We start from the raw sequence: 17,191 nt of genomic DNA, 5'->3' as shown, positions 1-17,191 counted from the left end.
TTTTGCTTTTTAGTTTGCTCTTTTATTTTGTTAAGAATCATTTTATAAATTTTGATTTCATTTTTTTTTTTTCAAATTCTTCTCCTTTGATTATGACTATATTATAATAATAATAATTAAAATTGCAGTCATCATTATTGGTTATTATTGGTATCTACTATTACTTTATTATTCATTATTATTATTATTATTATTATCACTATTATTATTGCTCTTACTGTTATTATCATTTTATAATTATCATTATTACTAATACTATTGTTACTCACTAATTATTATTATTATTATTACCTTCACTCTCGAATTTCTTTTGCTTTTTGGAAGAAATCTTCCTTTCTTTTTCGTTGAATTTTTGGAATTGAAGTGATTAATTCCACTTAATTATTAGTTACTTTGATTTTTGATTTTTTTTTTCTTTTTTAAAAAAAGTAATGATAGCAATAAGCATTAATTATTAATTATCCCATGAACAGATATTGCAGGCAAGTTATGAAGATGAAGAAGATGCCTATCGACAACAATTCTATCCAGATGATAGTGAACAAATTCAAAAATCAAGTTTGTCAATTCTTTTCTTTCTTTAAATTGAACTTTAATTAAATTAATTAAAGTCAATTACCTTTTTTTTTAATCTTTATATCATAAATTTTTATTCAAATTTTGCTTTTTTTTTGTAATAATTATTTTGCTACATAATGATTTCATTTGAAATTGATTAAAGCAAAAGGAATTTTATCTATTAAATGAAATAATTAAATAATTCTGTTAATTGAATGAAATAATTATAATATAGTAAAATATTTATTACGGAAAAAAAAAAAAAGAAAGGATTTATCCTAACATTAATTTATGCATATTTATTCAATAAAACTATTTTTGCCTTCAAAATAATTCATCTTCCTAATCATCGTTATCTTTACGAAATTACATCTTTACTCTCTCTCTCTCTCCCTCTCTCTCTCTCTTCCTCTTTAATTATTTTTAATTTTCAAATAACTCACTAACTATCATCGATCAATAACAATTCATTCATGCATTTAATTACTTCATTACCTTCTTATTCACTCATTTATTCTAATTTAAATTATTTCTCATTTTAATTTACACTTCCAAATGATATACACTAATTTTTCTTTTTTTTTACATTCGATCAGTTTTACTTTTTCTTTTTTCCTTCTCCTTTTCCTCCTCCTTTTCCTCCTCCTTTTCCTTCTCCTCTTCTTCTTTTCCTCCTCCTTTTCCTCCTCCTTTCCTTCTCCTCTTCCTTCTCCTTTTCCTCCTCCTTTTCCTCCTCCTTTTCCTTCTCCTCTTCCTTCTCCTCTTCCTTCTCCTTTTCCTCCTCCTTTTCCTCCTCCTTTTCCTTCTCCTTTTCCTTCTCCTTTCCTCCTCCTTTTCCTCCTCCTTTCCTCCTCCTTTTCCTCCTCCTTTCCTTCTCCATTTCCTCCTCCTTTCCTCCTCCTTTCCTCCTCCTTTTCCTCCTCCTTTTCCTTCTCCTTTTCCTCCTCCTTTTCCTCCTCCTTTTCCTCCTCCTTTTCCTCCTCCTTTTCCTTCTCCATTTCCTCCTCCTTTTCCTCCTCCTTTTCCTCCTCCTTTTCCTTCTCCTTTTCCTTCTCCTTTTCCTCCTCCTTTTCCTCCTCCTTTCCTTCTCCTTTTCCTTCTCCATTTCCTCCTCCTTTTCCTCCTCCTTTTCCTTCTCCTCCTTCCTCTCACTCATTTCCTTCTTTCTCTCTTTTTTGTTTCTTTCTTTTTTTCAAAGGCAGAGATTTTTTTCTCATTTTTATTCAAAAATTATCAGTTCTACATTACCTCTTTATCCTTCCTATTTTGTTTTTTTTTTCCTTTCCTTTTTTCTGTCATACGTCACAGCCACATTTATTCTCGACGATGTCACTTCCTTCTCTTTCCATTTCTTATTTGTCAATTGTTTTTTAATTCCTATAAACATCTGCCAGACACCGACACACCCACACACATACATACATGCATACATACACATGCATACACATACACACACATGCATACACATACACATACATATTTCTAATGGAAATTTCAATTTCATCGTATACTATAAATTATTAATATTTCTTTGTATAGTAATAGTGATAATAAAATATTATATATCAGTTAAAATTAATATTAAAATTAAAAAAAAAAAGAAATTTCCACTTTTTTTTTGGCATGAGGTGAAGCTTTTAAAATTTTATTTCATAATTAATTATTAATTAAAAATTTTCAAAATTTGATTTTTTAAAGTAAACAATTATTAAGAGAAATGATAATTCCTTTTTTTTTTCGTTTCTTTTTGTTACAATAATATTATTTGTAAATTTATTCTAAATCCATTTACTATTTATTGGAAAAACATTTCATTTTAATTTAATCATTTAATTGTTTCATTTAGTGGCTTTGTAAATGTTTTCAGAGATAATTAAATTTCTTTTTTTTTTGCTTTTTTTTTTTTTTTTTATTTTTCATAAGATTTGAATGAATGATGAATTTTAGCTGAATATTATGATGATATGCTTGGTTATTCAACGGAAGTAAACGCTTCGCTATCACGTCATCAATATTCACGTGAAACCGTAAGACAAGAATCTATGTTACGTAATGTTTATAATATTGAAAATAATGATGAATATGATCGTTCGGAGAGAAATCGGAATAGTTTAAAGTCATTTTTTTTTTTTTTTTTTTTGCATTTCACATTTTTCCTATATTTTTTTTTTTATTTAATTATAAATATTGAATTATATTTTGATATTTAATTGTTATTAAGTGTAAATATTAAATTATATTTTGATAAATTAATTGAAAATTTAAATCAACAATTTTTGAGAACTATGTATTGAAATATTATTTTAAAATTTAAAAAAATTAACAAAAATATTATTTGTTATAAAGAAATTAATGCTAATTCAGTTAGTGATAAATGATAATGATTACTTGTAGCTATGATAATGATTATCATGATAGACATTATTATGATCCAGTTGAACAATCAGATGATTACTTTCATCCCAGTACATCTGGTGAGCAATATCAAAGTGATGAATATCATAATGATAATGAAGCAAGGTGTCTTTTTACTTTTTCAATTATAAAATTTTAAATTCTTTCATTTTTTTTAAATTAGATTTTAGAATTATTTTCTTTTTTTTGAATCATAATTTTACATAAAGTAATGATAAATATAGCAATTAGCACTGATAATGAGTTATTATCAGTAGTTTTAGTAAAAAGATTTGTAATATTTTTAATTTTCTTTTTTTTTTTTTTTGAAACCAGAATTCTATTTAATGCTTAATTTTATTTTTATTGATAAAATTTGCGATAAATATATTTTCAAATCAAAATGTTATATAAAATATGTTCAATGTTTGACGTTGAAAAAAACAAAATTAAATTGTTAGCTCACTAATTAGTTCTGATTGAATTTTTATGTGACTAAAAATTTTCTAATATTTATCAGTTAATTAATTTATTATTGATACTTCTTCATTACTATTTTTTTTTTTTAAGTTATTGTTATAATATATTTTTGTTATCTTTTATATTATTATTATCATTATCATCATTGTTATTATTATTGCTAGTACTATTATTATCATTTTTTTTCTCCAGTTAAAATGATAAAAATACGTATTCAATTATTCTTTATCAAAAAATTCCTCTAAATAGCTTACGCATAATTCTTTTGTTGGATCATTTTACTAATTTTTTTTTTTTTTTCAAAGTTTTTTCCACTTATTTTCTTCTTTTTATCTTTTTTCTTCTCTTTAACTGATTTTCTTACCTCATTTTTTTTTTTTTGATAACTAATATAGTAATTTTAATTCTTTACTTTTACTTCTTTTTTTCTCTATGCTTTTCATTTTAGCTTAAATTTAAATTTTGATTAGTATATTTTTCTATGAAACAAATTATAATTGATAACAAAAGGACATTTAATTTGTCACATCTTTTGCTAAATATATGATACATACTTAGGTTTTATTTGATAATTTCTTATTTAATAAAAAATTTGTTTTAATTTTTTTTCCTTTATTTTAATCAGAAATTTAAATTTTATCAAAGCATTTGATTAATTATTTGCCAAATATGATAAATTATCAGTTATTATCAGTTTTGTATAGTGTACTATGCTATCGTTATAAACAAATTTAATTTTTAGTATTATGAAAGATTTTATTATTAAAAATATAGTGCAAAGGAATACTTAAATGATGACTAATTAAATTTAAAATATAATATTAAACTAAATAGTTTTGTAATTTATTTCAGTAATGAACTGATAATTGTTTTTTAATTAATTATGATAAATTTTAAATTAACAATTATTTAAATGTTAATAATTTAAGAGAACAATGGGATGATGAACAAAATATGGATTGGACCGAAGAACAAGAACCATTATCATATAATAGTCGTCCACAACTAATACATCAAAAAATGTTTCCAATGCGAAGGTTAATTATTATTATTATTATCTAATTAAAAAAATATAATTTAAAAATTTGTAATAAAATTTAAATATTTCAAGAGTAAAAAAATAATAATTCATAATTTACAATGAAAACTTTTTTGTTTTCTAAATTTAAATCGCAATGTGTTATAAATTTTTACAAATATATTTGAATTAAGCTTAAGTTATATACATTTCAAAAATTGACAAAAGAGGAAGAAAAAAAAAAAAAAAAAAAAAAAAAAAAAAAAAAAAAGAAAATGAAAAGAAAATTGAAAAATCAATATTGCCATATAAATATAAATAATAATGAAAACATTAATATTTATATAAAAAGAAATGAGAAAATTGATTGCTAATATTTTTAAAAATAAATGATAACTAAAGATATCAATGATAATATAATTTAAATTTATATAACAAAAAAAAAAAAAAAGGAAAGAAAGTAAAAGTATGTTGTTGAATGTTATGCTATTATCATTATTATTTAAAAGTGTAACTAACTGATATGTCTGTAAAATTGAAGTGAGCTTAATTTGCAAAAGAATTTTATTAAAGTTTGACTTTTTTTTTACTTTGTTGTGTGGTTTAATCTATGAAATGCTTCTGCTTTAAAATTTGATTCGTTTTCCTTTTTTAAAATATTTTTGTTGATAAAATCATTCTTTCTTATGAAGGCATTATCAATGATGATGATGATGATGAGGATGGTGATGATGATGATGATAATAATGTTGATGTTGATGATGATGATGATGATGATGATGAGATTTGGCATGATTATTCGACAGTAATGCAGTGAGTCAATAATCTTTCTTTCATCTTTTCATTCATCATTTAAAATTGAAAAAAGAAAAAGTAAATAGGTAATAGATTGAAATGATAGTTTCATTCAGTTCTTCATATAAATCAATGATTAATAACAATAACAATAATAATGTTAATGATGATAATAATTAATATCAATAACAATAATAATAATAAACAGTAGTATTAAACAATAATAAAAAAATAATAACAGTAATGAATATTAGTAATAAATAATAATTAAAATAATTTTAATAAATGATGAATGCAATTAATAATAGTAATCGGAATAATGGCAGTGTACAATAAATGATGCCAAAAATTAATTTTTTAATTTTTTTTATTTTTTTTTTAAATTAATATTTTTATATTTAATCATATTAATAAAAAAAAAAAAAAGACAATAAAAATTTTTTTTTGTTAAATTATTTATAGCAATGATTTTTACAGGAATAAATCATCTACATTAACAAATCAATATGATATGCCACCAACAGAATCAGAACATGAATCATTGGATCATCCTGAAATGAATCATTATTATATCAATGATTTAAATAATCATCAATTAAATTTCACTAATCAACAACTACCGAATGGTTCAATTAATAATTTTGATCAAATACGATATGATCATAACAAGCAATATTCCATCAATGAAAAGTATAATTTATTCTTTTTTAATTATCGTTTTCGTTTCTATTTTAATCATTTTTTTAAATTCAATTATATATATTATAATTGTAAAAAAAAAAATTATTATTATTGATTTTATTCAAATGTTTCAAATATTTTAACTTCTTTTTCTCTTATATTGATTAGTTTAAAATTTATTTTAATTATTATTTTTAATTCAATTATATATTATATTTATAAAAAAAAAAATGTTATTATTATTGATTTTATTTAAATGTTTCAAATATTTTAACTTTTTTTTTTCTTTTTAGTTATTGAAAAGTTTAAAAATTCCTTTTTTCTTCTTTTTAAATAAAGAATTCTATTTTTATATTAATTTGTTTACATTGTAGACAAGAAATAGAAAATGAACTTAATGAGGCGCAATGTTCATTTGAGCGCCACAATAATGATGAAATGCAATCGAAGATATTAAAAGTGCAATTTACAATGGATGATAATCAGCAAATGTATGACTGATTAATTTTATTTTCCTTTTCTACAATTTCTAGAATAGAAAAAAAGAATAGAACTCAAATATTAATTAAAATTTAAATATTATTTTAAATTAAGAATGCATATTTCATATAATATATCAAAATTTAACAATAATAATTAAAAAGTTAATTAATGAACATATATTACTAACATTAATAGTAATAGTAAAAAAAATTTCACACATCTAGATTTGATATTAGACAAAAGTGAAACATTTAAATTTTCAAAAAAAAAAAAAAAAAAATGAAAAATATATTGAATTTATGTTAATGCATTTGTAAAAAAAAAGGAAAGATGAAAATGAAATCAAAAAAAAAAAATAATAATTTGAAATATAAAATTAATTTTGCTGTTCGCAAGATTTCTGTTCAGAGAGAGGAAGAAGAAAAGAGAATTAAAAAATGGTTTAAATTAACAAAAATGAGTTAAAAATGAGCAATTAATAATTTTTGTTTAGTGATATTATTGAATACTTTTTATTAATGAATGGAAATAATTTAAATTGCTATAAAGTTAGCATTTTTTTTTTTTTTATTTAAAAAATTTTATTCAATGTAATAAACATTGTAATTTTTTTTTTTTTTGAATGCAAATTTTTGCTATGAAATAAATTGTGTGATAAAAGAAATATTTGATTTGATAAACTGTATTAATGATGATCAATTGAGCTGAAAAGTTAGTAATTAAAATTTTTTTAAATTTTTTTTTTCCAAAAATTCGTTAAAATTTTATTTTCTAAATTGAAAAATATACAAAGAAAAAAAAAACAATTATTTTTAGGAATGAAATTGAAAGGATTAATGAAGCCGAATTGATATTATCAAAAAGAAATTATAAAAATTTATGGCATAAAGCTTATGAGGATACATGTCGAATACTTGGAATTAAGGTTGCATTTTGATTTGTTTTTGTTTATTTTTTTTTTAATTCGAAATATTTGAAATTTTTTTTTTTGCTTTTTTTTGTTACAAAGAATCAATGTGTTTTAGATTAGTTAAATTTAATTTATGAAAAGAGAAAACAAATTAAATTGCTACTTTACGATTATTATAATTTTAACATGCAGAATATGCGCATTTCTTCATTGATAAAAGGAAAAAAAAAACGTTTGCACTTCAAATTTTATTAAAACAAAGGTATTACAAAGTGAAATTACTAATGTTTTTGTTTAAATTTGAAAAAATAAAATGAATTTTTTTAATAAAACTTCAAACAATATTATTTTACATTAATGGAATTAGAAGATGATTTATGCTTATTAAAAAACTTTTGAATTTTTACAGAAGCAAAATAGAAAGTAATATTCTAACAATTATTTTTTCTAATCATCATGACTTTTCTTTTGAATTTTCTAATTTATATCCCCATCTTTTTCATAAATTCTAATTTAACATATGTTAAAATTAGTTCTGGCTTAATTAATTTAATTCATTGCAATCGAATTTTTAAACATTTTGCAAGAAAATTTACTTCTACTTATTTTAAATTAAATTATTTATTAATAGTAAGTAAAAATAGGCACTTGTAGATGCTGTTCAGTGATAATAATATAATTTTAATAATAATGCTGATGCTGATAACAGTGATGACAACGATAATGATAATAATAGTAATAATAATAATGAAAACAATGACAGTTATGATATACTGATAATAATAATAATATAATGTTAATAATAATGCTGGTGCTGATAGCAGTGGTGACAGCGATAATGATAATAATAACGATGACAACTGTGATATATTAACAATAATAATGATATATTAATAACAAATAATGATAATATTAATAGTAATAATAATAAGAATAGGAATATAATAATAAATAATAATAGTGTAATAATATGCAATAATAATAATAAAAATATTATTAACAATTGTAATAGCAATAATAACGATACTAATAACAATAAAAGTTATTTTGGAAATAAGTTTAAAAATTAAAACAGAATATTTATTATTAATATTTAGAAACAACAAAGATGGTTTTAATGTAAAATATTTTTTTCAAAATATTTGCAATATTTTCATAATTTTCAAAACAGAGAGAAAAAAAAAATCGAAAGCATAAGAACGAGAAATTGAATTAGAGAGAATTCCAAAAAAAAAAAAAAAAAAATAAAAAAACAAAAAAACGTATTTTCAAAAATCGAAATAGTATATTTTCAAATTTTTTCTGCAATTTTTCTTTCTGTTAGAAAAAAAATTGAAATTTAAAAAATTTCAGCATTCCCTAACATTTTTAAGTTTGAAAAGATAGAAATGTTGCTGATCCTATTCCTATTCTTTTATTGCTATCAATTTTGTCATCTTGTCACTTTTAATCTTGAAATGTGACATAGTAGCAATGAGTAAAGGCTTTTGTGGACAAAAAAAAAAAAAAAAAAAAAAATTAAAATTATTATAGATGGCTTTTATAATACCTGAAAATTTGAATATTACTCACAATATACAGATATCTTGGAGAAAATTAAATTTGAATTGAAATTGATTAATTAATTGTTTAAAATTTAATTCTATATTTGGAGTGAGATATGAAATGAACATAGGAAAAACTTATTTCATCATTATCATTTATATTTTTATGATTATTGTTGCTTATTATTTTATTATTATTTTAATAACAATTATTATTATCACTATTATTATTATTATTATTAGTGTGATTAATCATCATTATTATTGTTGTTAATAATTATTCATTATCAACATTCTTATTGTTGTTATGAAAAAAAAAATTATTATTATTATCTAAAAATACTTATATATAATTGTTTATTTCATATTGTATCTGTTCATTAATTTGCAGTTATCATATCTAATTTAGCACAATTTTTATTTTCAAATAGAAAAGAAAAATTTATTTTAAATTTTAAAAATGCTATTATATATTTGTTTGAAAAATATTATTTTTATTATTTTATTATTAATTTTTTCTTTTTCTGTTTGTTAAAAACAGTAAAATGCCTTCGTTTTCTTACTGATCCATCTGCGATTCTAATTTCACTTTTTTTTTTTTTTTTCCTGAATTAATATTGTTTGGGTTCATTAGAGGATGAACTTCTAATTCACAAGTATCATATTTCATTTTCGTATCATATTTTCTAATTTAAGAAAAAGAAAAATCCTATTTTAAAAAATTTAAAAAACGAAATATTTTGCTTATTTTATTTTGGATAAATTTTGTCAACAATTCTTGAAACATTTATCATAATCATATTATGTTCCTTACGGAATTTTAGTTTTAATTATCTGTTCATATATCATAAATTATTAGCAATTTAATAGCTTTTGCTAATTACATTTGGCTGCATTTATTTAAACAATTTTGATAATGTAAATTAAATTTTTTTCAAAACTGAGTTTTTATTGATTTAAAATACGATTTCCACTATTAAAAACAAATGCATTTTTAAAATTTCAAACTAATGCCAAATAATTGGTCCATTTTCGATAAATTTTCAAAAATTACTTCTTTACAAAGGAATTTGTTTTAACTAATTTTTATGTAATCATTTCATGAAATATTGAAAATGAATTGTATTATTTCAATTTAAACAAAATAAAACGGTTTTGTAATAAAAAACAAAATAAAACGTTTGGAACAATTTTTTTTTTTTGTCATATTTTAAGAAAATAAATGAGATTTAAAAAATTATTTTTGTGATAGAAATGCAATAATGTTAATGAAATGTTTAACATGGATATGATTTTTGAAAATTTATTAAAAATGAAACAATTTTTATAGTATTTTCTTAAATGCTTCAGAAAAATTTTGACCTAAAATTATTACTAAAATCATTGAAATCAGAAAAAAATTTTATAAATGAAACTAATGTAAAATAATCATATTTTTGTTAAATAATAACACAATTTCTTCTTTTTTTTTTTTTTTTTTTTGAAAAAAAAAAATAGTATTTTTTAAAAATAAATACTTGGAAGTATGATATTAGAATGATAATAGAATTATGATAATTAAATATCTCATTTAAGGTATTATTAATGAATTTAATTTAATTTTTTTTTTTTTGAAAAAAGTATTTAGAAATAAAACTTTTTAGAAATAAATACATGAAGGAATGATAATAGAGGTATGTTAATTAAACTGATATGATAATTAAACATCTAGATTCAAGTGTGATAAATTAGATGATAATAAGTTTAATATTTGCAAATTTTGATATAATCATAATTCATAAAATCATAAAAAAAAAAAAAAAGATATAATCATAAAATTTATGCTAAGGTAAAAAAAAAATGATGGATGCAAGTTAGAGAGTGAAAATTGTTTGAAATATTATGCATTCAGAAAAGAAACAAATGAAAAAGGAAAAAAAAAAGATTTGAATGATTAACAAGTATGTTGTTTATCATTCACTTTTGCAAACATTTTTAAACAACAAAATGATAATAGCAAAATCTTTTTGAAAAAAGCAATTCTTAAAAATTCTTCTCATTCTTTCTCACTCATTCATTCACATATTCTTTTTCTTCCTCTTTCTTTCTCTCTCTGTGTCACTCTCTGTCTCTCTCTCTCTCTCACACAGACTTACTTAATTTTATTGGTTTTATTTTTAAAATAAGCCAAGATTTCTTGGCATTTTAAATTGCATCTAGCAACTTATTATTATTTTCACACTCAAATATTTTTTTTCTTTTCTGACATATATGTGCAATATTTCTTGCATTCTCTAGCTGTTTTTTCTCTCTCTCCCTCCCTCTCTCTCTCTCTCTCTCACTTATTTAACATTTCTAATTTTAATCCATAAAAATTGTTTGAAATTTTTACAATGTTGTTTCTTTTTTTCTTTTGTTCAACTTTTTTCTTTTTGATGCATAATTTTCAGAAAGAAAAAATAAATAAATAAAAATAGAAAAGAAAGAGGAAGAAGAAACAATTTTATTCTTCCAATTATGAAAATGCTCCATTTTTTATTTTTTTTTTTTTCAAATTCTTTTTCTATTTTTTTTTTTTTTTTCAATAATATTTGATGAAAACTTAAATTTCAAACAGATTTAAATTTTCATACAAAAAATCCTTTATTTAATACCTACTAATAGTTTTTTTTAATAATTTTTAACTGCTATTAATTTATATTATCAATTTTATATATTAGCATTTTTTTTTTTTTTTTTTTTATTATTAATTCTTTTTCTTTTTTTTCACTTTAGTTTATATTTCTAATAATTGAGTCAATGAATAATTTAATATTTTGATGATTAATTGAAATTACTTTTTAGCAATTCAAATTTTCTCATTTCGTTTTGTTTTATAAACTTATCATTTGATTAAATCGAATTGTAAATTTTTAACTAAAATTTGTTGACATTTATTTTTGTTTCCTAAACACTTTATTGTTAAAATAATTTTTTCCTTTAGCATCTTTTATAGTAAATTTCTTTTTTTCGTTTTAAAGAAAAGATTTTTTATAATTTTTCTTTTTTGTTTTTGAAGTGAAAAAAAAAACACAAAATTTTATGCAAAACGAAATTTTATGAAAAGTAGATTTTTTTTTTTTTAAAAAAAGGGAAACGTTAAATTATTTTCTTTTTTTTACATTATAAAAATGCAATTGTGAAAATAATCATATAACTTTTTTTTTTTTAGAAAAGAGATGAAACGAAGAATTCATATTTTCTTTTTATAATATTATAATCAAATTAATTAGTGTCAATTTTTTAAATTCTTTTTCCTATTTGAATTAATTTAAATATTTTTTCTTGCTTTTATTATTATTATTATTTCTTGTTTTCACAATTTAATTACTATTTTCATATTTATTTCTAGTTTTATTAATATTTATCGGATATTTGTTACTTCTAATTTTAATTTGGTACAATCTAATTACTATTTTAATTTCCTTTTCTTTTTTAACTTAAATTAGTGAAAACATTTCATATTGAATTTCAATTTCAGGATTACTTCTTGTTGATAAAATCTTTGATACTTTTATATTTCTAAAAATGAGTATATGCGAGAAAAAAAGATGAAAAATAGTTTTCAAGAGGAAGATGAAAGCAAACGAAGAAAAAAAAAAAAAATGAAATTCTATAAAGAAAGAAAAAAAAAATGACTGTTTTTTTTTTTTTATTTTTTTTTTTAAGGCTATAGAAAAATGCTAGGCTAGTTGAAATTAGCTAGTTTAAGCTAATCAAACATTGTATATAAGCAAAAACGACAGTATAAAAGTTCTGAGATGTTTCTTAATTTGACAATTGTTTTTTTCAAAAATGTTTCAATATTTTATTTTTTATTTGCTTTTTTTTTTTTTTTGTTAGATATTTTGAATGAAATCATAAATTTAAATATTATTTTATTTCTAATTTTCCTTCTCCTTTGTGCTTCTATCTCTCTCTCTCTCTCTCTCTTTGTCTTTCTTTTTTCTATCTCTTAAAATTATCTTTAATAATATTTGTTAAAATTAATGATTAAAAAAGAGAAATAAAAGATCAAAGAATGAATGAAAATTAAATGAAATAGTATTAATGAGTATAATTAATTAATTAATTAATTAGTATTTACAAATATATATGATAAATAGTGCAAAAAAAAAAAAGAAATGAAAAAAAAAAAACAACAAAAAAGGTAACGAATTAGATGAGAAAAGGATTAATGATTAATTAAAATGAAAGAATCAATTTCAATTTATATATTCTAAAAATAAACTATAAAATAGTTCATTTTTCAGATTTTACTTTCTTTCCATTTTCCTTTTCTTTTTTTTTTTTTAAATTTGATTTTTTGTCACATCTAATTTATCAACTTTTTTTTCCGGTTATTTTCTTTCCGTTTTTTTGCTTCCTTTTTCGACCGTTCTTTTTTTTTTTTTTCGTTTTCATTTATATATAAAATATCATTTCATTTTTATAATATTCATCTATTAATTTGATTTTTTTTTCTCTACCTTTTATCTGTTATTTCAACATTTTCAATATAAATTTTTTTACTTTTTCATTATTTTAAAATTGAAAATGTAAAATTCTCTTTTAAGTTAAATTTAGAAATTGAATTGTAGCAATTCTTATTGTTTTTTTCTCTCTCTCTCTCTCTCTCTCTTTCTCTTTTTTCCTTTTTTCTTGAAGAAATTTTAGTTTTTTGTTTTTTTTTTTTTTTCTCATCGGAAATCTAACTTTCGTATTTCAATCATTTTTTTTTTTTTTTTTTTTTTTTTTGTTTCAGTTCGTTTCATCCAATATTTTTCTCAATTTATTCACTAATCAATTATTGAATTTTGACCAAATAAAATTTTTGATTTTGAAATTAGGTGGAAATTAATTTGTCACAAGAAAGTTTCATATAAATTAGCTAGGAATTAAATTAAAATATGTAACAAAAATTAAAATATCAAAAAAATAATAGAACCTTTCTAATATTCCATTGTATTTTCAGCACATATTAAAATATATTATTTTTAATATATATTTCCTATCATTTTAAAATTGTTTAAAATTTTCAATATGCGATAAAATTGACAATGAGAATGAGAATTACACATGCTATTTCGAATTTCAAATATGATTTGAGTATCTAAAAATAAATTAAAGATTTCAATAAATTTATTTCCATGTTTTCTCTTTTCCTTTCTTTTGCTGCAATTTATAATTTGCTAATGTATGTAATTTAAATAATTAAAAGATCATTGTTAATAGCTAAATTTAAATCATTTCTCAAACTCTATCCTTTGCTAATCGAAAAATTAAGTAAACAAAAAAAAAATTATTTTTTTCTAAAAATTATACAAAAATATTATGTTATCAATTCTTCAACTGATATAGTATGATAGATTTTTAGAAATAATTGCAAATTAGTTATCAGTTAACCATACTGAAATTTGTAAATGCAAAATAAATTGTTAACAATTTTTTAATTTCATTATGATTTTTCATTATATCAAATTTTAGTTTTGATTTAAAATCTGTGATATTATATATATACTTTTCAAAATTATCATCAGTAATGATCATTGCTATTCCTTCTTTTTCTTTTTCTTTATTTTATTTATCATTAACTGCATAATGAATCATTAAAAGCTAATCAATTGAATGATATAATTACTTAAATAATACTTAAAATATTAATGGTATTATCAGATAATACTTTGTGTTATCAAATGAAATGATTAAATTATATATATTTTTATTAATTTTAAAACAAACAACTGAAATAAATAAGAAATATTGTAACATTTTTTATAAAATTATTCATAATTCTTCTTTTTTTGTTTCATTTCTTTAAAATATTACTTAGTATTTTACTAATTTCAATTTCTTTTTCATTTTTTTCGTTGTTATTTTTATGCAATTATTCATCTTAATTAATTATTTTATTCTATTTACTTACCTTTACCTTTATGTGCTTACCTTTACCTTTATGTGCTTACCTTTACCTTTATGTGCTACAAATTTTGCTCATTTAACATTTATTGAAAAGTGTATATATATTTTAACGGATTGTGTTAATTATGATTAGACTATTAAAATCAATAACATCTTTTACCCATTTGAATAACACTACGACAACCATCTGTCTTTCCAGTTTAAAATTAAACTTCAAAATAATCTTTAATCTTATTTTGAATTTCAAAATAATTCAAAATAATTATCACATATCTTAATTTCCTCAATAGATTAACATATTTATTTTTTTTTTTTTTTTTAAGAAAAATTCCTTAACAATTTTACATATTTTTTGATCCTTTAATAATTTATCATTTAATTTAGCTAATTTTATTATTGTCATCATAAATATTTATTTATTTTTTATAGTTATCATTTATTTTAAGCATTTTATCACTATCATATAATTATCATGTTTTTTTTTTTTTTTAAGATTCTTTGATAATTTGCCATATTTTTGAAATGATTTAAATATTTCCTCAATTACGATTATTATTAATAAAATAATGAAATAATCGAAACTCAATTTGAAATTTGTCTCTAACTCCTCTATGAAACTGCCAATTTTTTTTTTTTTTAACGAGTTAATTTAAATTTAAATTTGTGTTTCATATTTTAATACATGGAACTCTGAGAACAGCCATGTTGTTATCGATTTTTTCCTTCCTTTTTGCTCTTTGTCTTAATTTTTTTTTTTGGGGGGAGGGGGGAGAAAGAAATTTTATGAAAGAAAAATAATCATTTTAAGATTGTTGAAATTGTTCTGAGATTCATTGCAATTTCATTTCATCAATGAAACAGTTCCGGAAACAACATCAAATATGTAACTTTCCGGAAACATAAACAGCCTGATATTGGATATAAATCATCAAATATGCCATTAAACTCTAATTGATAGCATCAATTGAGTCTTTTTCATTTATGAAATCTTATTAGCATCACATTCTCTCTTTCATGTTCATCTCCACCGGTCTTTTAATCAATAAAATTTATCGATTTGCCATCAGAATCTCTCTTATCAATTTGCCATCAGAATCTCTCTTATCAATTTGCCATCAGAATCTCTCTTATCGATTTGCCATCAGAATCTCTCTTATCGATTTGCCATCAGAATCTCTCTTATCAATTTGCCATCAGAATCTCTCTTATCGATTTGCCATCAGAATCTCTCTTATCGATTTGCCATCAGAATCTCTCTTATCGATTTGCCATCAGAATCTCTCTTATCGATTTGCCATCAGAATCTCTCTTATCGATTTGCCATCAGAATCTCTCTTATCGATTTGCCATCAGAATCTCTCTTATCAATTTGCCATCAGAATCTCTCTTATCGATTTGCCATCAGAATCTCTCTTATCAATTTGCCATCAGAATCTCTCTTATCGATTTGCCATCAGAATCTCTCCTATCGATTTGCCATCAGAATATCTTTTCTATTTTTATTTTCGTTTATCCTTTCATTGCTTCATTTCCTAAAAAATCACAAAGAAAAAATTTCCAGTGGCAAAAAAAAAATTTTTCAAAACTTCACAAATTCTTTTTCAAAAAATACATTTTTCGTTTTTCATTTCTTAATTTCATATTTACACCTACACTTTCTTAATTTCATATTTACACCTACACTTTCTTAATTTCATATTTACACCTACACTTTCTTAATTTCATATTTACACCTACACTTTCTTAATTTCATATTTACACCTACACTTTCTTAATTTCATATTTACACCTACACTTTCTTAATTTCATATTTACACCTACACTTTCTTAATTTCATATTTACACCTACACTTTCTTAATTTCATATTTACACCTACACTTTCTTAATTTCATATTTACACCTACACTTTCTTAATTTCATATTTACACCTACACTTTCTTAATTTCATATTTACACCTACACTTTCTTAATTTCATATTTACACCTACACTTTCTTAATTTCATATTTACACCTACACTTTCTTAATTTCATATTTACACCTACACTTTCTTAATTTCATATTTACACCTACACTTTCTTAATTTCATATTTACACCTACACTTTCTTAATTTCATATTTACACCTACACTTTCTTAATTTCATATTTACACCTACACTTTCTTAATTTCATATTTACCTACACTTTCTTAATTTCATATTTACACCTACACTTTCTTAATTTCATATTTACACCTACACTTTCTTAATTTCATATTTACACCTACACTTTCTTAATTTCATATTTACACCTACACTTTCTTAATTTCATATTTACACCTACACTTTCTTAATTTCATATTTACACCTACACTTTCTTAATTTCATATTTACACCTACACTTTCTTAATTTCATATTTACACCTACAC

At 20.9% G+C, this 17,191-nt stretch overlaps 1 protein-coding gene across 1 annotated transcript in view; it reads left to right on the top strand.

Moving 5' to 3' along the window:
* The window catches only part of Bma-unc-13 (conserved hypothetical protein,hypothetical protein), a gene marked incomplete at both ends in the record, with an annotated part of 64,131 nt that overhangs the window by 15,709 nt on the left and 31,231 nt on the right, over nt 1-17,191 (top strand). Inside the window, 8 exons of the mRNA XM_043080962.1 lie at nt 483-558; nt 2,506-2,674; nt 2,953-3,078; nt 4,362-4,426; nt 5,143-5,263; nt 5,723-5,935; nt 6,301-6,417; nt 7,226-7,334. Of these exons, the coding sequence (XP_042936896.1) occupies nt 483-558; nt 2,506-2,674; nt 2,953-3,078; nt 4,362-4,426; nt 5,143-5,263; nt 5,723-5,935; nt 6,301-6,417; nt 7,226-7,334 (996 nt within the window). The remainder of the gene's footprint in view (nt 1-482; nt 559-2,505; nt 2,675-2,952; nt 3,079-4,361; nt 4,427-5,142; nt 5,264-5,722; nt 5,936-6,300; nt 6,418-7,225; nt 7,335-17,191) is intronic.

This window comes from Brugia malayi (assembly GCF_000002995.4).
Source record: "Brugia malayi strain FR3 genome assembly, contig: Bm_v4_Chr3_scaffold_001, whole genome shotgun sequence".
In the NCBI taxonomy this organism is placed as follows: Eukaryota; Metazoa; Nematoda; class Chromadorea; order Rhabditida; family Onchocercidae; genus Brugia; species Brugia malayi.
The sequence above is the reverse complement of the archived record's forward strand: the minus strand, read 5'-3'. Positions and strand labels throughout refer to the sequence as shown.